Here is a 22,340-nt window from a genome sequence, read left to right on the forward strand (position 1 = left end):
AACATGGCCAAACATATAGACTTCAAATGCCATGAAAACATTACTTTCCTCTTGAACTTGATTTTTCCCTAGCTTGATATTCCCCACTTGACATTCCCCACTTGACATTTGACCTAACATCCATGAAATCAACAACAGAAAATGCCACATGAGGTATGTTGAAAAGAGATAGGTCAAGTGAATCAACAAAGATGGTAAATGTTTCAAGTGTTATGTGATCTTTCGAACATAAACACCAGGTAAACAATGTTATGTTTATGTTAAGCTTTACCCCCTCTGTTGTTGCTGCTCAAGACATTGTGAAGCACTGTTTTGCCTGTTATGAGATTATTTGTCACAGTTGCCATGAATGGAGACAACATCGATGCTGTTTGCAACTATCGTATGGGCTTGATCCACTAGTGTACACTAACACTACTTGACATGGTACCCAGTGAGAAACACTTAATTACATTGTGTATTGGAAGCTTTGTTACGTGATAGAGACAGACAATTTATTGAGTCTTACCTCATTTTCACATATTAAACATTATACAATATGATGCCATAATATAATATGAGAGGCTTAAAGTATATACAAAGCATATTTGAATAAAATACAGAATATATTGACATAAAATACAGAATAAACTAGAAAATATTAATACGGAAACTCTTATATAAAATGTTCTTGCGCAGATTTAAGATAGCTTTGCAGGTTTGGGCACATATGAACGCCTCCATGGTTTAGTGGTTCAATCCCCGGCCGTGTCATACCAAAAGACGTTAAGAGATGGTACTTGTTATTACCCTGTCTGGCGCTTGTCATTAAGGGGCTAAAACAAGGACTGGTCGGCTCGGAGTCAGTATACTGTGTCTGAGTGGGGTATTCATATTAAACTGCGGCATGGTATCTCTGTAAGTGTGCTAGCACTATGAAATCGGCATCAGTCCGGACAAGTACAAGCAGCCAAACACACATGTGCATGCATGTTGCTACAATAATCTTAGATGCGACGCTAAACCCCATCTCACCTTACCTTTCCATTTGGAGCTTAACCCTACAACACTGGGATTCAGGTCAGGATAAATCAAACTTTAATGACAATCACTTTCATTGCTAAATTTTGACATGCATGTTATTTCCTCTGGCATGTGTACTGACCAGTGGTCCCAACGATGCCCAGTATGTCCAGATGAAGATGCATCACTCTATATAGGAGTGTACAGGGTAGCATTAATGTCATGATTTTCATGACTATTTTGCCTTGTATGCCCAATGCATCATGGAGACTGGCTATTCTCTGGTGATGACGTTTTTAATTTACAGTAACTGAAAACCTGTTCAAAGTGGCTTTTACTACCAGTCTTTCTAGCTTACTGCATGTATATGGACTGCCACAAGCAAATTTTTCTTAGAAGATTCAGTGCCTTTCATCCCCGATCTAGCTGACACGTCGTGATATGACTGAAATACTACTGAAAGTGGGCGTTAAACCAAACTTGCTCCCTTCCTTCCAAAACCCATTAACCCATTAATCCACTACCTCACTCACTCACTCACTCACTCACTCACTCACTCACTCGCACACCCAGCCATTCACTCACTCACTCACTCACTCACTCACTCACTCACTCACTCACTCACTCACTCCACAGTTTCTGCCTGAAGTTTGGGTGATGATTCCATGTTCAATTTCATTTTTTTGCCACAATTTTTCAAAATTGGACAGTTTCCATTTACAACCAAATCTCAATTTCTTGTCACAAGGACGAAAAATGGCAAATAGGCTTCCTTGTTTAAGAAGATGGAGAAAATATACCACTTAGCTGTCGCCTGAAGCCATCTTTTCAACAGCACACTTTAAACATGTAATTTAGACAACAAGGCATATTTTGCCGTGCTTAGCTGATGATGTTCATCTAGTAGATGATTTGACATGGCGCTGGGATAATAAGTGTTGCGATGAGACATTATCATTGTGCACTCTTCAGCAAAAGTTGCTCGAATCCATTACAAGGTAATCTCTTGATTTTACTCTTCGCCTACACACCTCATAAAATGTAGTGCCTTGACAATCTTTATACCCCACTTTTGCGAAATTGCTCATTTTCGTCAGAAATGTCACGGAAATTCTGAAGAGACAGCAGGAAAGCCGGGCGGGTCATTTCCCAGGCTTCTGGTTAACGGGAAATAAAGTGAGGTGGAAAAACAGAAGTGACACATTGTTATGTTCTCATAAGACAAGGAATTGATTCAGATTGTTTATTGATAGGATGGTGAAACAATGCACTACTGGCACAGGTCAGTGGTCGTTGTCCCTGAGTAACCTATTGGTTAATGGATTTCCTCATCTGGCAGACTGTCAGAGGTTGATGTTCCATTTGTGGTGTTATGTGTGAGGTTAATTCTTATGCATGGTTTCACTTAAATGGATGTAAAAGTGCAATGGTGTCATAAATTTATTCCTATTTTCTTATGCTATGATATGACTGAAATTCTTTTCAAAACGGTTTTAAATGCAACTCACCTACCCCACTCTCTTACATATATTCTCAAGGTTTACGGAGCATATTGTATTTCAAACTTTTTGCTGTAGGTATTAACTTGGGTTGACTGCAGTATTTGAGACCCTACATGAGTTTCGTATTGCTCTGGGCCCTGTTGCACAAAGCTATCTTAACACTAAGGTGATCGTAACTCCCTTACTTAAACATAGGCTTACGACAGTCGCTGCACTAAGATCACTTTGTGCAATGGGGCCCTGGCTCCCAATCAAGCACAAAGTTAATCGTAACTCCTAGACTGTCGTAACACTAAGATCGCTTTGTGCAACAAGGCCCTGGCTCCCAATCCAGCATTAAGATTATCGTAAACTCCTAGATAGTCGTAGCACTAAGATCACTTTGTGCAACGGGGCCCTGGCTCCCAATCCACCACTAAGATAATCGTAACTACTAGATAGTCGTAGCACTAAGATCACTTTGTGCAACGGGGCCCTGGCTCCCAATCCACCACTAAGATAATCGTAACTACTAGACAGTCGTAGAACTAAGAAGGCTTTGTGCAACGGGGCCCTGGCTCCCAATCCACCACTAAGATTATCATAAACTACTAGACAGTCGTAGAACTAAGATCGCTTTGTGCAACAGGGCCCTGGCTTCCAATCCAGCATTACGAAAATCGTAACTCCTAGATAGTCGTAGCACTAAGATCACTTTGTGTAAAGGGACCCAGTTTTCATGACTTTACAATATTAGACCACATTTGTGTTACACTTTGTATTTGTACCTTTAAAGTAGGAAGATAAATAAGCCTAAGATAGGTGCATATTTTGATAGAAATAGTTACTCTGCTGTTTAATCTCTGGTATACTCTGGGTTTAGCGGGACCAAACTCAGGGGTTTCACCACAGTTGTAAATGTCTACAACCTGTATCATCTCTGGGTTTGTCCGTACCATACCCGTAGTCGTGGATTTTAACCAAAGTTGTAAACGTCTAAGACCTGTATCATCTCTGGGTTTTTCCGTACCATACCCATAGTCGTGGATTTTAACCAAAGTTGTAAACGTCTAAGACCTGTATCATCTCTGGGTTTGTCCGTACCATACCCATAGTCGTGGATTTTAACCAAAGTTGTTAACGTCTACCACCTGTATCATCTCTGGGTTTGTCAGTACCATACCCTTAGTCGTGGATTTTAACCAAAGTTGTAAACGTCTACGACCTGTATCATCTCTGGGTTTGTCAGTACCATACCCATAGTCGTGGATTTTAACCAAAGTTGTAAACGTCTACGACCTGTATCATCTCTGGGTTTGTCAGTACCATACCCATAGTCGTGGATTTTAACCAAAGTTGTAAACGTCTAAGACCTGTATCATCTCTGGGTTTGTCCGTACCATACCCGTAGTCGTGGATTTTAACCAAAGTTGTAAACGTCTACGACCTGTATCATCTCTGGGTTTGTCCGTACCATACCCGTAGTCGTGGATTTTAACCAAAGTTGTAAACGTCTACGACCTGTATCATCTCTGGGTTTGTCAGTACCATACCCTTAGTCGTGGATTTTAACCAAAGTTGTAAACGTCTTAGACGTGTGTTATTTCTGTGTTTCCACATTAATCCGATTATTATTTTTTTATATGACTATATGGCATGACAGATTAACTACAGTCATATGAAACACATCAGGCGTTCTTTCACTATGCTTTATGATATTGTTATCTATATAATGAATTCTTTTTCTTGCAGTGTTTGCTGTTAGAAATAGGCCACTGGGACTTCAATGTCTTCAGCCTGGACACATTGTCTGGGGGTAAGTACACATTCACCATGTTTCACGAGATCCACAGTGATCAACACTTTGGCATGTTTCAGCAGACAAGTGATAACAATCAAGGATAAAGTGATGAGCATCTCTACAGACTTAGGACAGGGTGCAGATTTGGATATTGTTCTTCATCAGGGACCTATTCCTTGAAACCATCTTGGCATGAGAACTTGGCATGAGTAACTCCCGCTCTTTGACATTGACTTGTGATAACTGTAGTGCTCAGTACCAGTAGTGTAGGTACCAGATCCCTGACACACCCGTAGAGTAGACGCCAGATCCCTGACACAACAGAAGTGTAGGTACCAGATCCCTGACACAACAGTAGTGTAGGTACCAGATCCCTGACACAACAGTAGTGTAAGTACCAGATCCCTGACACACCAGTAGTGTAGGTACCAGATCCCTGACACACCAGTAGTGTAGGTACCAGATCCCTGACACACCAGTAGACACCATATCCCTGACACACCAGTAGACACCAGATCCCTGACACAACAGTAGACACCAGATCCCTGACACAACAGTAGATACCAGATCCCTGACACAACAGTAGACACCAGATCCCTGACACAACAGTAGTGTAGGTACCAGATCCCTGACACACCAGGCGTATAGACACCATATCCCTGACACACCAGTAGACACCATATCCCTGACACACCAGTAGACACCAGATCCCTGATACACCAGTAGACACCAGATCCCTGACACAACAGTAGATACCAGATCCCTGACACAACAGTAGACACCAGATCCCTGACACACCAGCAGCACCAGATCCCTGACACACCAGTAGACACCAGATCCCTGACACAACAGTAGATACCAGATCCCTGACACAAAAGTAGATACCAGATCCCTGACACAACAGTAGACACCAGATCCCTGACACACCAGCAGCACCAGATCCCTGACACACCAGTAGACACCAGATCCCTGACACAACAGTAGATACCAGATCCCTGACACACCAGTAGTGTAGACACCAGATCCCTGACACAACAGTAGTGTAGACACCAGATCCCTGACACAACAGTAGTGTAGACACCAGATCCCTGACACAACAGTAATGTAGACACCAGATCCCTGACACACCAGTAGTGTAGGTACCAGATCCCTGACACACCAGTAGACACCATATCCCTGACACACCAGTAGACACCAGATCCCTGACACAACAGTAGACACCAGATCCCTGACACACCAGCAGCACCAGATCCCTGACACACCAGTAGACACCAGATCCCTGACACAACAGTAGATACCAGATCCCTGACACAAAAGTAGATACCAGATCCCCGACACAACAGTAGACACCAGATCCCTGACACACCAGCAGCACCAGATCCCTGACACACCAGTAGACACCAGATCCCTGACACAACAGTTGTGTAGATACCAGATCCCTGACACACCAGTAGTGTAGACACCAGATCCCTGACACAACAGTAGTGTAGACACCAGATCCCTGACACAACAGTAGTGTAGACACCAGATCCCTGACACAACAGTAATGTAGACACCAGATCCCTGACACACCAGTAGTGTAGGTACCAGATCCCTGACACACCAGTAGACACCATATCCCTGACACACCAGTAGACACCAGATCCCTGACACAACAGTAGACACCAGATCCCTGACACAACAGTAGATACCAGATCCCTGACACAACAGTAGACACCAGATCCCTGACACAACAGTAGTGTAGGTACCAGATCCCTGACACACCAGGCGTATAGACACCATATCCCTGACACACCAGTAGACACCATATCCCTGACACACCAGTAGACACCAGATCCCTGATACACCAGTAGACACCAGATCCCTGACACAACAGTAGATACCAGATCCCTGACACAACAGTAGACACCAGATCCCTGACACACCAGCAGCACCAGATCCCTGACACACCAGTAGACACCAGATCCCTGACACAACAGTAGATACCAGATCCCTGACACAAAAGTAGATACCAGATCCCCGTCACAACAGTAGACACCAGATCCCTGACACAACAGTAGACACCATATCCCTGACACACCAGTAGACACCAGATCCCTGACACACCAGTAGACACCAGATCCCTGACACACCAGTAGTGTAGGTACCAGATCCCTGACACAACAGTAGACACCAGATCCCTGACACAACAGTAGTGTAGATACCAGATCCCTGACACACCAGTAGACAACAGATCCCTGACACAACAATAGTGTAGACACCAGGTCCCTGACACACCAGTAGTGTAGACACCAGATCCCTGACACACCAGTAGTGTAGATACCAGATCCCTGACACACCAGTAGACACAAGATCCCTGACGCAACAGTAGTGTAGACACCAGATCCCTGACACACCAGTAGATACCAGAACCCTGACACAACAGTAGTGTAGACACCAGATCCCTGACACACCAGTAGTGTAGATACCAGATCCCTGACACAACAGTAGTGTAGATACCAGATCCCTGACACAACAGTAGTGTAGACACCAGATCCCTGACACAACAGTAGTGTAGATACCAGATCCCTGACACAACAGTAGACACCAGATCCCTGACACAACAGTAGTGTAGACACCAGATCCCTGACACAACAGTAGTGTAGACACCAGATCCCTGACACAACAGTAGTGTAGACACCAGATCCCTGATACACCAGTAGTGTAGACACCAGATCCCTGACACACCAGTAGTGTAGATACCAGATCCCTGACACAACAGTAGTGTAGACACCAGATCCCTGACACAACAGTAATGTAGACTCCAGATCCCTGACACACCAGTAGTGTAGATACCAGATCCCTGACACACCAGTAGTGTAGACACCAGATCCCTGACACAACAGTAGTGTAGACACCAGATCCCTGACACACCAGTAGTGTAGATACCAGATCCCTGACACAACAGTAGTGTAGATACCAGATCCCTGACACAACAGTAGACACCAGATCCCTGACACACCAGTAGTGTAGATACCAGATCCCTGACACACCAGTAGAGTAGACACCAGATCCCTGACACAACAGTTGTGTAGATACCAGATCCCTGACACAACAGAGATGTAGACACCAGGGCCCACTGCACAAAGCGATCTTAGCGCTAAGATGATCGTAACTCCCATACTATAACATAAGCTTACAATAGTCGTAGCGCTAAGATTGCATTGTGCAAGTGGGCCCAGATCCCTGACACAACAGTAGTCGTGATACCAGATCCCTGACACAACAGTAGTCGAGATACCAGATCCCTGACACACCAGTTGTCTGTGGTGTTGCATGCAGGGTAAGATCAATAGTAGCTGCTCACACATGGCAGAATATCTGAGAGCCATATGGCCGGACAAGTCAGATGAAGCTCACACAGTGGCGTAAACTCATTAGTGCTCAGGATTGTGTTAAACACAACCTGCGTGTAAGTGTGTTAAACACAACTTGCATGTATTGTTACACACTTTGAGTTTGCGTGCAAGTCCTGCATGTGACATGTTTTCAAATAGCACTTAGTCTATCTCTGTTGCGTTATCAACATATTATTACTGTAGTTACGAATAATCCTTTCAAGAGGCTTATTCAGCTTGGTTTGTAGATGTGTTTCACTGTCATTTATGTGTTTGGAGTACACAGCTTAAAAGACAAAAACCCACATCAGTAAAACAGTCATATGACAGTAATTATGTAATTTGGTAGAATAATAACCTTATGAGGCTATTTTCACTGTTATTTATATGTTGGGAGTACAGGTAAAAACACCCTCATCAGTAGGACACTCTTGTACAACATTTTTTTATTACTGCTTTATCACAGGAAATGAAGACTTGTTGGCTTAGTAAACACACATTTCCACAGACGTAAAACGGTAACTGTCCATATATTTCAAAAGTACTGCCCAAGAACATTTTGTTTATTCCATAGCTTAAAAGAAGTAGTTTATGGTATGAAGAGAGTAAATTTATTGAGGCAACTCTGTATTTCAAGGAAAACAACATTATGCTTACTCCTTCTTCAGGTGAATAGGTTGAAAGACACATGAAGTTGAAAGAAATGCCTTTGTTTAAAAGTGGAGGTCTTTTTTTTAGAAACTGGTCCAAATCTATTTCCCATGTAAAAACCGTGTTACCTAGAATGTATGATGCTCGCACAACACCTATATGTTTGTCTTTTGTTTCATTCCAGGTCGATCACTCTTCCATATTGCATTCCAACTTTTCCAAAACTATGATCTCATATCGGTCTTCCATCTTGATATTCTCAAGTTAATGAGGTGTTTCAGTAAGTATTGTTTTCATGCTATCATGCATTGAATAAACATCGGGGGCACAGTCACCTAATGCTGAAAACCCTGGTAGGATTGGGAAGCAAATTATGTCCCAAGCCCTCCTTGGTTCAGTGATATGCATGGCTCCGTGGTCTAGAGGTAGAGCGTCCGCCTGGAGAGTGGAAGGTCCGGGGTTTGATCCCCGGCCGCGTCATACCAGGTTAAAAGATGGTACTTGTTGTTAACCTGTCTGGCGCTCGGCACTAAGGCGCTAAAACAAGGACTGGTCATCGGAGTCAGTATACTTTGTCTGAGTGGGATATTCATGTTAAACTGCGGCATGGTATCTCAGTGGGCTAGCACTATAAATCGGCATCAGTCCGGACTAGTACAAGCAGCCACACACACACGTGCATGCACGTTGCTATGTAAGTGGAATAATCTTGGACACGACGTTTAACCAAATTTCACCTCACCTCACCGGATATGCATGGCTACACATGCTGTAGACCTGTGACGATCCGGGTAGAATAGGTCTTCAGCAACCCATGCTTGCTGTAACAGGTGACAATGCTTGTCGTAAGAGGCGACTAACGGGATCGGGTGATCAGGCTCGCCGATTTGGTTTATGCATGTCATCGTATCCCAATTGCGTGGATCGATGCTCATGATGTCAATCAATGGATTGTCTGGTCCAGACTTGATTATTAACAGGCCACTGTCATATAGCTGGAATATTGCTGAGTGCGGCGTTAAACAACAAATAAACAAACAAACAAACGAACTCATGCTGTCAGTCACTGGTTTGCCTGGTCGGGATATGATTGTTTCTAGGCCACCATGATATGGATAGAATGTTGCTGACTGTGGCTTAAAACAACATGCACTTCACACTTCACTCTACAACAATCACAGGAAAACATGAGATACTGAAGGTGTTTCATAAAAAGGGGAGGCAACTTGTAGGAGCTTCAAGATTAAGGGAGGTAACTGGCTGCACTATCAGGAAATTTTGATATGCAGTGATTTTTTTACACAAAAACAGAATTTCTTTGACATTATGATCAACTGAAACTTACTAAAACAGCTATGTACTTATTTTGTTTATACTCCAAACTCCTATGTGCATGTCAGAAAATTCAAATGAATATAGAATGAACATATATAATATGAATACAGTTATCAATGAGAGCAATAGTCACTCAACATTAATTTTGTTCTGTGATGGTGTATGTTTCAGCATTACTAGAAAGTGGTTACCATGACAACAATTCCTACCACAATGCTGTTCATGCCGCTGATGTGACACAGGCAATGCACTGCTTCCTACAAGAACCCCAAGTAAGCCCCCAAACACCTCTGCCAAAACAGTACTCACTGGCTACACGTGTATTGTAGTACTTCTAGGTTACATGATCATACTTGATATGCATTTAGACAGCCTCCGTGATCTAGTGGTAGAGCGTCCGCTCGGAGAGCAGAAGGTCCGGGGTTTGATCCCCAAAAGACGTTAAAGGATGGTACTTGTTGTTACCCTGTCTGGCGCTCGGCATTAAAGGGCTGAAACAAGGACTGGTCAGCTCGGAGTCAGTATACTGTGTCTGAGTGGGGTATTCATATTAAACAGCGGCATGGTATCTCAGTGGGCTAGCACTATAAATCGGCATCAGTCCGGACTAGTACAAGCAGCCACACACACACACACACGTGCATGCACGTCGCTCTATAAGTGCAATAATCTTGGACGCGACGTTAAACCCAATTTCACCTCACCTGATATGCATTTAATTGTTTTTAATTCTTCACGTTCTATGTTATAAGGTAATTATATATACGGCACTTGTGGCGTCTTTAAGGAGTTGAATAATAAGCACATTAACAGCATGACAAAAAAAGTATGTTCCATCCATATAAACCATTCATATGTTTTCACTTATTTAATAACTTAAATATAGGTTAATTAACTCGAGACACATTTTAATGGCATAACCAGTATTTCCATGACAAAAAGAAGCTCAGTTTATCTGAATCCCATGAGAGATTATAATATGATACATGTGTTAAATGGGTACAATTTATAAGTTGAAAAAAATAAATATTTACAGACAAGTTAAATACACTCCTGTATTCATATTTCTGAGGGATATGAAAAGTTTAAAATTTAGGGGGTCCCTTTAGATCCTCTATGGTATTTATTCCAGGGCCCCTACATTTTCAACATGAGGTTTATGACAAGAATCCCTTGACCTACATGCTTAAATTCGAACACTGGATATGCCTTGTCATTATGTGTGACCAGTTGATCCTGTGGCATTAATTACAGTTGCTTTTGTTGAAGATTATGTCACAGCTTTGTTTGATTGCTGGTAAAAATAGTTCAAACTCTAGTCAGCTTCTTTAATTACGAGTATTATGACTAACATGGTAATTTGTTAGTAATTTGAGGAGATGTTGTCTTGGCTTTTCTATGTTTCTATGAACCCCATACCCCCTTAGCTATAGGGTTCATAGCATGACTGACCTGTGAAGATCCGGGGTAGAACAGGTCTTCCGCAACCCATGCTCGCCATAAAAGGCGACTGTGCTTGTGCCAAAGGGCGACTAACGGGGTCGGGTGGTCAGGCTAACGGACTTGGTTGATGCATATCATCATATCCCAATTGCGTAGATCGATGCTCATAATGTCAATTTCTGGATTTTCTGGTCCTTGAAAAATATATCTATTTATGAGTGAGCGTAGAAAAATATTGTCAGCTCCAGTGTGTTGAAGGTGGTTCCTAATCCTTCCCTCATCATCTGAGACCTCCGCCTTCAACTAAATCAACAAGTCATCAAGGTGGAATTGGGATAAGCCTGTAAACTAGCAGATGCAAATATGAAACACTGTTTAGCTGAATGTTCTTACTCATAAAGTACCGTTGACTTTTTCAGCTTCGAAGCTGTGTGACTTCTTTGGAGGTTATGGTAGCCTTCATTGGATCAATGTCACATGACTTGGATCATCCTGGGGTCAATAACACCTTCCTCATTGCCACGGCTAATCATCTGGCTACATTGTATAATGTAAGTACTCCACAATGCCTTGCTATCTTTCGGTATTTAAGTCTTCCATAATACCATGGCAACACATATTGCTACATTGTATACTGCGAGTCCTCATTATGCATTTTTGCACCCGTGAGGATTCGGGGTAGAATAGGTCTTCAGCAACCAATGCTTGTCATAAAAGGCGGCAAACCGTATCGGGTGGTCAGGTTTGCTGACTTGGTTGATGCATATCATCATATCCCAATTGGATCGATGCTCATGATGTCAATCACTGGATTGTCTGGTCTGGACTTGATTATTTACAGATCGCCATTCCATGCTTGCTGACTTGGTTGATAAATGTCATCGATCCCAATTGCGTGGATCGATGCTCATGATATTAATCACTGGATTATTTACAGACCGCCGTCATATAGCTGGAATATTGCTGAGTGCGCCGTTAAACAACAAACAAAACCATATGCATTTTTGTAAACCATCTCATCCGATGTGGACAATGTGTAATGTGTGTGTAAGTGTGATTCAGATATTTGAAGAAACTACAAGTAGTATTTTGGGACTCTCTGTTTCAAAGTTGTACTGCACTGGGGATGTGTTTCCCAGACTGATGTGATGTTTTTAACCAGGAAGTGTGTATAACCTTCTTATGAAGGTAGCTAGACTTTTTCTGTTTTAAAGTTGTACTTCATTGGACATGTAATTCCTGAAAGGAGGTTAAGTAATTAAACCAGAAATACTCATTTTTATGGAGGTAGCTAGAGGCATAGAACTTTTTTTAAAAACTTGTCTTGCTCAAGATAATTAAGTGTTTTCCCAAACCAGAAATTTCTTTTTAAGGTAGTTATTTGCTAAGCATTCTGTTTTACCAGGGTATTATCACTTTAGGCATAATGAGAGGAATTGAAATCATGTGTTATACTAAAATACAGTAAGGACTCTCAGGAATAACCTGCATCTGTAAACATCCTCAAATTACCAGTATTTTTAGTTTGAAAACTTATATTGGGAAACTGACCCATCTGCAGCATGTGTTTTCAAACTTAAAAACTGCCATCCGCACCAATCATTTTGAAGACCTTGACTGAGCATGAAGCATTTTTATTTTCATTGAAAACAACTTTTTTAAATTTCATTTTGATGAGATACTTGAAACTGTTTCTTTGTTTCTTTTCAGAACTCGTCAGTGTTGGAGAACCATCACTGGAGGTCTGCAGTTGGAGTGCTGCAGGAGACAAGAGTGTTTGACCATCTACCCAAGGATCAGTGGTCAGTTGATACCTTGTCAGCGTTAGGGGGCACGGGTGGCCCAGTCGTCTAAGGCGCCGCGATTCGCTGTGCAGAGTTGCGTCCCTTGGGCACGCCAGAAACCTATGATTGTGGGTTCGAATCCCGGTTCGCCCCAATTATGTTTCTTGGTTTGTCAGCATCATACCCATGCTCGTGGGTTTCACCGAAGTGGTAAACGTCTGCATCACTTCGGGCTTTCCTCCCACATTAAGCTGACACGCCGCGATATAACTGGAATACTGTTAAAAGCGGCATTAAACCCAACTCACTCACTCACTCACTTGTCAGCATTAGAAATAGTCCTGTAGTCCTTGCCAATCTGCTCAATAGTTTTTGTCATTTTTAAGAGTTTTGCTACATTATCATTGTAAGAACTAGTGGAATAAGAATGTTAATTTTACCCCGCGTTTTGCTAGGAATTGTAACAATTGATCAACACTGTAATGGATTAAATACGCTTTAACTGTCAATATTCATTCAGAGCATGACTAGCCCATTCATTTGTACCCAATCTTTTGCTGTGCAAATCCTTTACATGCCGAAGACCTAAGCTTGACCCCCACATTGGTTCAATGTGTAAAGCATGGTCAGCAAGCATGTATCAATACAAAATAAATACTCTATCAAAGTGTCTTGTGGTTAAGGGGACACAACTCATGTGACACTGTAATTGTTTTCTTGCCAGGAAGCATTTCTAGGCTCATTAACAATGCTTTGGTCATCATAAATGTCTAACTACAGGATTTGTAAAGTGTTAATGAGCTTGATTCTATTTCAGGGACGCTGTTGTGAAGCAGATCAAGTCTCTGATTTTGGCGACGGACATCACACGCCAGCAGGAATTCCTTCTTAAATTTAGAGTGAGTCATTTCTGTATGATGTCCTCGATGAAATTCCGGGTCAGGTATTTCCCCACTACCTTGTCGTTTGAGCCGTTTTACATGAGGATTGGATGGACTCAACTGACCCAGACACAACATAGCTGGCCTTTATTTGTCTCACTGTCTCAGTATGAGTGAGAGAAAAAAGAAGCTATGAAATCAAAATTCCTGCTTGAATTCTTTCGAGTCTTTCGATGACTATAATATGGAACTCGTCAGTGGGTCCAACGTAAAATTGTTGTTTTAAATGATGGAGGCTGTATGAAATACTGCATCTTTCCTCAGTGTCTTTGTTAATATTTGCAGTACCTGAGGATGTTGACGTGGTCGTTGATATTTTTCAGAGGCTTCTAGATAATGAAGAATTTGACTACGAAAATAACATTGAGGACAGACATTTCATATTACAAGTAAGTAGAAGAATGTGTATCAAAAAGACATTATCTGCACTGATACTAAAACTTCTAAGTGACATTTACAGATATCATAGCCTACATATTTATGAACAAATGTATGAGTAAAGAATTAAATTTCATTTTGGCGAAAGTCACAAAAGGAATTCTGAAATAATTATCTACAGACAAGTTATTACTGTCTTTGAAAGGCATTTAGAAGTGATACACATAAGGAAGAGAATTTATGGATGTCAGCTTCTATATTTTGAGGAACACAACATTTCAGAGTATATGCTTACTTCTTCATCAGGTGATGAAGGAGTAAGCATATACTCCGAAACATCTTCCTCATAATGCCGCCTCCGTGGTCTTGTGGTAGAGCGTCCGCCCGGAGAGCGGAAGGTCCGGGGTTCGATCCCTAGCCGCGTCCTTTCCAAAAGACGTTAAAAGATGGTACTTGTTGTTACCCTGTCTGGCGCTCGACATTAAGGGGCTAAAACAAGGACTGGTCGGCTTGGAGTCAGTATACTGTGTCTGAGTGGGGTATTCATGTTAAACTGCGGCATGGTATCTCAGTGAGCTAGCACTATAAATCAGCATCAGTCCGGACTAGTACAAGCAGCCACAGTCACACACGTGCATGCACGTTGCTATATAAGTGCAATAATCTTGGACGCGAAGTTAAACCCAATTTCACCTCACCTCACCTCTTCCTCATAATGAAGAAGTTGACATCCATAAATTCTCTTCCTTTAAGTTATTACTGTAGTATATTATTTGATAGGTTTTGACTTCAAACACCAAATATACATCATGTATTTGACATATAATATTCTTTTATAAATAAAATTGCAAGTGATTCAGTGGCATTTTATTGTCTAACCAAGTAATTTGTTTTGCATTTGTTTCATAAAACTGAAAAAAAAGGGCCAATGCCTATGGACACCTGATTGGCTGATAATAGAATGGGCGGGGCTTGTGTTGCATTATTACACTGAACGATGTCATTGACTTCTCACTGTTGTTGACCCATGAAGATCTGGGGTAGAATAGGACTTCAGCAACCCATGCTTGCCGTAATTGGCAACTATGCTTGTCGTAAGAGGCGACTAATGGGATCAGGTGGTCAGGCTCGCTGACATGATTGATGCATGCCATCAATCCTAAGTGTGTGGATCAATGCTCATGATATCAATCACTGGATTGTCTGGTCTAGACTCAATTATTTACAGACTGCTGAAATATTGCTGAGTGTGGCGTTTAACAACAAACCAGCCAATCACACTTTTGTCTGTGTTTATGATTAAAATAAATTGTCTGTGAAATTATTGATGACATATTTATTTATAAACATGACTTCAGTATGTTTTTGTGTTTATGGTGTTTTTGCACATCAGTTTTTACGTTGATACCTCCATATAGGCGAACAAATATTTTATGTCAATTCAAACGACCTCCGTGGCCTAGTGGTAGGGCGTCCGCCTGGAGAAGGCCTGGGGTTCGAATCCCGGCCGCGTCACACCAAAAGATGTTTAAAGATGGTACTTGTCGTTACCCTGCCTGGCGCTCAGCATTAAGGGACTAAAACGAAGCACTATATAAGTGCTTCGAGTCAGTGTGTCAGTATATACTGTATACTCAGTGGGGTATTCATGTTAAACTGCGGCATGGTATCTCAGTGGGCTAGCACTGTGAAATAGGCATTAGTCCAGACTAGTACAAACAGACATGTGCAGGCACATTGCTATATAAGTGCAATAATCTTGGAGGCACCATTAAACCCCATTTCACTGTATGTCAATTCATAAGCATTTGTTATTGGAAAGTAAAAGGTGTACATATTTTGTCCTTGATTCCAGATTGCCCTAAAGTGTGCCGACATCTGCAACCCGTGTCGGATGTGGTCCCTCAGCAAAGTGTGGAGTGAGAAGGTGGTGGAGGAGTTCTTTAATCAAGGTTAGGATCTTCCACGTTCTGCTGCTTCATCAAGTTGCTACACTCCAAATGCTAGTGTCCCCAGTCTGTGTCATACTTGAGAGAACAATGTGCCCAGTTCCCTGTGCTTGACAGAAATTGGGAACTCATAAATACAGTATTTGTTGGCAGGTTGTGTGCTAATGAACCCAAACGATGCATTGGTCATTCCACATGCAGTGAACTCTTGGTTTGTCTGGTCAAGACGAAGAAGCTGACATGAATTTACTAAATTTACACCTAAATTGGGAGTGTTGGTATTGTGCTGGAGATAGTTGTCCACCTTGTTTCTCTAAGATAAGTCACAGAGACCATCGGGGCGGTCCGGTAGCCTAGTGGTTAAAGCGTTCGCTTGTCACGCCGAAGACCCGGGTTCGATTCCCGACATGGGTACAATGTGTGAAGCCTATTTCTGGTGTCCCCCGCCTTGATATTGCTGGAATATTGCTAAAAGCGGCGTAAAACCATACTCACTCACTCACTCACAGAGACCATCATGGCAAATGCGTTTTTCTTCATTTCCTCTCTTAAGATGACCACCTCTGTGGTGTTGTGGATCAATCCCCCAATCCCCCAGCCACATCATACCAAAAGATGTTAATAGATGGTATTTGTTGTAACCCTGGCGCTCAACATTAGGGGGCTCATCATGGACTGGTTGGCTCGAAGTCATTATGCTCTGTCGGATTTGGGTATACATGCTAAACTGCGACATGGTATCTCAGTGGGTTAGCACTATAAAACCGGCATAAGTCCAGACTAGTACAAGCAGCCACACACAAGTGCATACTCATTGCTATATAGTCACATGAAGATCTGGGGTAAAATTGGTTTTCAGCAACCCATACAGGGTCGGGGGGTTCAGAATCGCTGATTTGAAGCATGTCATCGTATCCCAATTGCGTGGATTGATGCTCATCATGTCATTCTGGTCCAGACTCGATAATTTACATACCGCCGTCTTATTACTTGAATATTGCTGAGTGTGACGTAAAACAAAAAGCAAACTCACCGCTATGTTAGTGCAATAATCTTGAACTTGATGTAAAATCCCATTTCACTTCAGCTCAACTTTATGAAAATGATAGATATATAACATAACCTATTGAAACTTTGAAATACAGATTATCTGCCCCTCGTGGCAACATGCTTTTGGTCCCTTGGATATTGATTGAGGCTTACGCCATTCATGGGATAGATATCTGTAATTTTGTGTCAGCTTGGTGGTTATTCTCTGTTTATTCTTTCAAGAGATTGAATTTGTTATGTTTTTGCTTGCACTTTTGCTTGTACTTGCAGGAGACACAGAGAAAGCTCTACACATCCCCATAACTCCATTATGCAACAGGAAGGCTAATACCGTGGCCAAAATACAAGCAGGTAATAAATTAGGGGTAACCTCCCAAAACCCCTACATCCCATTTCCCCATCAGCTTAAGACAACAAAGTTCACGGTCCATGGCACTGCTAATCCCTAGTCTGTTACCTATTTCATACAATGGAACAACCCAAGAAACACGAATAGATTGAGAAATTCATAATACATTATAATAAATTTCATCTCAAATGGGATCTTGTTCTTGGGGAGTAGGGGTAGGCCAGCTGCTCTTCTTGCAGACTTCAGGATCTTCTCATCATACAGGCATCTTTCATTACACTTACAATAATTCTTTTTTTTAAAGCTTTCCTTTAAGTCCCCTTATCCCATAAAGCTCTACCCCTTTCATTTCTACTACCTCTACTCCAGACCTTAATCTCTCCTTTAGATACACGTCGCTATATAAGTGCAATAATCTTGGACGCGACGTTAAACCCAATTTCACCTCACCTCCTTTAGATGAGTTCATAATGCCAGACAGGTAAATGCCGCGTGTTGTTTTAACTAATTGTAGGGGAACTGGGTTGTAGGGGAAATGGGATGTAGGGGTTTTGGGAGATAACCAAATTAGGACATGCATGGAGATCTGTGTGGGCGATCCTAGGTTAGAACTGGCGCCCTGCAACCCATGCTTGTTGTAAGAGGGGACTCGCTGGATCGGGTGGTCAGGCTCACTGACTTTGTTGGTTTCATGTCCGTGTATCCTTGCAGTGTGGATCACTGCCCATGACATCAATCGACCGGTGAAGATCCGGGTAGAAGAAGCCTTCAGCAACCCATGCTTGTCGTAAGAGGCGACTAACGGGATCGGGTGGTCAGGCTTGCCATCATCGTATCCCAATTGCATGGATTGATGCTCATGACAAAACAAATCATGACATGAATCACTTTATTGTCTGGTCCAGACATGATTATTTACAGGCCTCTGCCTTACAGCTGGATATTGCTGAGTGTGGCACAAAACTATCAGGTCCGATTTGGATCCATGGCCAAAGTAGATGGTATATTGTCAACTCACTGCTATCAATTGCTGACATCAACCTTTTGAGATGACACTGAAAGACAATTCAAAATATTAGGTGTACTTTTCTATACAGGCTTACACTGAGTGACAGGCTGCTATCATTGAGTGGTTCTTTCATCACTTAAGATGAGATAAACAAATTTTCAAACATAACATAGTTTACTGTACATGAAAAAAGTTATAACGAACTTAAAGGGACCACTAATTGTAGTTCTTAATAACCATGGTTTGTTATAAGCATATATACAGCATATATACAACAAATGGCTGGGACTAAAAAATAGGTTTGTCATATGGGTCAGTTCGTTATAAACATAGTTTACTGTACATGAAAAACAGTAAACTACAGTTATAACGAACTTAAAGGGACCACTAATTGTAGTTCTTAATAACCATGGTTTGTTATAAGCATATATACAGCATATATACAACAAATGGCTGGGACTAAAAAATAGGTTTGTCATATGGGTCAGTTCGTTATAAACATAGTTTACTGTACATGAAAAACAGTAAACTACAGTTATAACGAACTTAAAGGGACCACTAATTGTAGTTCTTAATAACCATGGTTTGTTATGAGCATATATACAGTATGTATACAACAAATGGCTGGGATTAAAAAATAGGTTTGTTATATCGGTCAGTTTGTTATAAATGTGTATGTTATAAACGTAGTTTACTGTACATGAAAGCAGCATCAAACCAATCTCATTTATTCCCCATTGATTGTCCTGTCCGAAACAAATATAATCACTTGACTGATATTAATTTCACATGGTTACAGGTTTCATGGAGTTTGTGGCCACTCCCCTGTTTATGGAGTGGTACCGCTTCATGCCATCCGATTTAAGTCGCAAGATGCTGAACAATATAGCCAGGAACAAGATCCAATGGAAGAAGATTATTGACGAGGAAGCTCTTCAGGTTCAAGAGTCCGACAGTTCTTCCTCGAAGAATGAACAGTCGAATGATGACCAGGAGCAGAGTGACGACGACGAAGATGAAGATGAGGAGGAGGTGGAAGAGGATGTATGCAGCGAGGAAAATGATGTCGTGGAGAACGACATCAACCTCGCTTACCACTATGACTCGGAGCAGATGAGCGAGAGTGGGCGGAGTCTGTCGCCGGTGTCGGAGGATGTTAATGTTGTCATTGCTCCTGGAAGCAGGAGACACAGCATGCCACCTGTGTTCATTCGAAGGGATCTCAATTTCTATTTGGGAATGCGGAGAGACAGCGGACCTAAGATTCCCCTCCTCCGACGACAGAGTCTGCCGACGACAACACTTTTCAAATCTACCTCATCAGATATTACTGTTTCCCCGGCTATTGTGAAGGAAGTTCGGAGTCTTTCCATGGAAGCACTCATGTCTCGGCCGAAAATCTCAAATCTGAGTCCGAGCATTGAAGCTAGTAGACTAGCTAGTGGGTTAGAATACTTGAACTTTGTGCCATTGAAAAATCAAACTTTGGTGCTGCAGAGAGGGAGTATAACAAAATTTACCTCTTCCCAACGAACAATCAATTCCTTGTCGGATATTACATTCCAGTCGAACCGCCCACTCGATAGGGATGATTTGAGAATGCGCTCAGACACACTAAAAAATGACAAAAACCTTCCAAATGTTGGTCTTGCATCGAGCTGGCCGACAATATCGCCAAAGGCTAAGATAATCAGTAAGGGTATTCCAGGAATGAAACTCCAAACAAACATTTCATTTCTTGCTCAAAAGGAGAATGAACCAAGGGGAGACAACTGCGATGTGAGTGCTGACAATCCACCTATATGTCTTTCAGAGCACCAGCGCGAGGCTGCCCCGGGCCGACCTCATTAAGTCAAACATTTCCATGTTGTTTCTCATCTGTTTGTCAGTTTTGCACCATTATGGTTGTCAGTGATCTTGATGAAAATAACCGTACCACTCTCATTGTATAAACCGTCTTTTTTACAACACATCCGTCAATGAATCTGTGTATGATGTTGTTAGGAGTGCTTTTATTAGCCCATATGAAGATGAAGGTTTTGTCTTTCATCATTATTGGATATTTTTTTGCATAAACACATACCGTCTCAACAATTCAGGTCAAGCAATGCAAATGGATAAAGAATATGTATGAATACTGCTGTTCAGTTCTAAACCTCGTCAGGTAGCTGCAGCGATGTGCCAGTACCAACGTTATATTATCTGAACTATTAATGCCAGTCTGGTATACCAAAGTCCAGACACCTTGGAGTCATGATATACTGGAACACCCTTCATATGTATTTGTGTTCATGTGGTAGCATGTTTGCCGTTTAAGTACCCACTTTAATAAGTAGAGCAGCCCTTACCCACCTAGACCTCCCTGCAAGTGATCTTCGTAATCGTTTATTGCTGAATATTGTTGGGGTTATTTTGATGAAATTGTGTGCTCAATTTTCACTACACTTTCACTTTCCTAAAAAATAACTTTTTTATCAGTAAGGTTCAATTTATTTCGGTGAAAGTGTGTGGGAGCTGATTGGCTGTTATTTACCGTGACACTGACCAGAATAACGTTATTGTTGCCTCGAAATAATGACTGCCACTTGAAACAGCTAGAGTAATGAGGTTTATTCATAGAACACTATAGGTTGCAGATTAATTTCTTTCCATCTTTTCACTGAAATATTAAGTATAATGATAAGTGATGATGTGTGGCCTTGTTTACCAGGGTTTTACCATGACTTGCAAAGGAGAGGGTCCAGGGGACCCCAATAATTAATTTAAAGGGTCTTTCAGGCAATATGAGGGTCCTGTAAAGTAATGAAATGGTGTAGTGTACTGTACGTTTAGGTTATTTCTTTAGAGCTTGGAATGAATCAGTGATCATGTGGACAGAGGTCATGATTGATGGATGAAATAACAGACACCCATAATTGCTCTTTATACGGTGTAGGTACAATGAATATTAGGGCTGGGACGACTCCAAATGTACTGCCCGGGTACCCAACCCCCTATTACCTGACCCGACCCTGGTACCCGCTGTAGGTCCCAAGAGACTGGTACAACATGCCGATAAGGAATTGCTTGAGAAGAGCCCTGCAAAAAGTATTTAGGTACACTGTAAATTTATCTGGTCATGCATGACTGAAGTTAAAAAATATATTAGTCAGAGGGAATGCATGAATAAGTCGAAAAAAATGTGAACATTTGTGACCTGTAACTTTTAAACAATATATCACGTGACTAACCATGGGTCCGGGTAGTCCTGTGGGTACCCGGATCCTACTCAGGACCCACCTGACCCGAGTACCTGAGTTTCCTGTCCCAGCTCTACTTGGGACGCAGTATATATTCTTTCTGAGTCCATTCTCCTCATTTGTGTGTCGTGTAAAACCCTGGTTGACGGAATCGCCGAGTGAACAGTGTTTGTTCTCCACTCCTCTTTTCCAACATCATATTAAACATTTAGTCATTTTCTTAGTGCCCAGGGCGCTTATTACAGCAAGTATGGTATGTCAGTGATCCCAGGGAGATTCTCGGCTTCAGCTTCAAACATTGTAGAACAGTGTAGAAAGTCCTACAGACGAAGTTAAAAAATAATATAGATTTTTAGGCATAGCTACATCGCAATAAGAAATGACTGGATTTTACTTATATTTGAAGAATACCTAAATTAATTCTGTTGACATAATTTATTTATTAGTTTCATGCTGAAAAATGGTGCTGCTCATGCAAAAGTCATTTTTTTGGTCAGTTGTTTTGCTCAAAGTCTCAATTAGCATTCAACTGAGGTTTGTCGAAACCATAC

The 22,340-nt window shown here is 41.8% G+C and overlaps 1 protein-coding gene and 1 long non-coding RNA gene across 4 annotated transcripts in view; one reads left to right on the top strand and one right to left on the bottom strand.

Moving 5' to 3' along the window:
- Window positions 1-21,497, top strand: part of LOC124143327 (high affinity cAMP-specific 3',5'-cyclic phosphodiesterase 7A-like) — a 94,873-nt gene extending 73,376 nt beyond the window's left edge. For all 3 annotated transcript variants that reach the window (XM_048400282.1, XM_048400284.1, XM_048400285.1), the window contains exons 5-14: window positions 4,236-4,299; window positions 8,497-8,592; window positions 9,819-9,919; window positions 11,510-11,641; window positions 12,801-12,892; window positions 13,692-13,773; window positions 14,139-14,204; window positions 16,049-16,145; window positions 17,463-17,543; window positions 19,350-21,497. In XM_048400282.1, coding sequence (XP_048256239.1) covers window positions 4,236-4,299; window positions 8,497-8,592; window positions 9,819-9,919; window positions 11,510-11,641; window positions 12,801-12,892; window positions 13,692-13,773; window positions 14,139-14,204; window positions 16,049-16,145; window positions 17,463-17,543; window positions 19,350-20,401 — 1,863 coding nt within the window. In that variant the 3' untranslated portion in view covers window positions 20,402-21,497. The remainder of the gene's footprint in view (window positions 1-4,235; window positions 4,300-8,496; window positions 8,593-9,818; window positions 9,920-11,509; window positions 11,642-12,800; window positions 12,893-13,691; window positions 13,774-14,138; window positions 14,205-16,048; window positions 16,146-17,462; window positions 17,544-19,349) is intronic.
- Window positions 17,843-18,057, bottom strand: LOC125382113. Its single transcript, XR_007222326.1, has 2 exons — window positions 17,992-18,057; window positions 17,843-17,920 (listed from the first exon to the last, which is right to left on the bottom strand). It is a non-coding gene; the product is annotated as an uncharacterized LOC125382113 (long non-coding RNA).
- Window positions 21,498-22,340: the final 843 nt, after the last annotated feature.

The sequence above is a fragment of the Haliotis rufescens genome, unplaced genomic scaffold (assembly GCF_023055435.1).
Source record: "Haliotis rufescens isolate VD_foot unplaced genomic scaffold, xgHalRufe1.0.p SCAF_2, whole genome shotgun sequence".
NCBI classification, from domain to species: domain Eukaryota; kingdom Metazoa; phylum Mollusca; class Gastropoda; order Lepetellida; family Haliotidae; genus Haliotis; species Haliotis rufescens.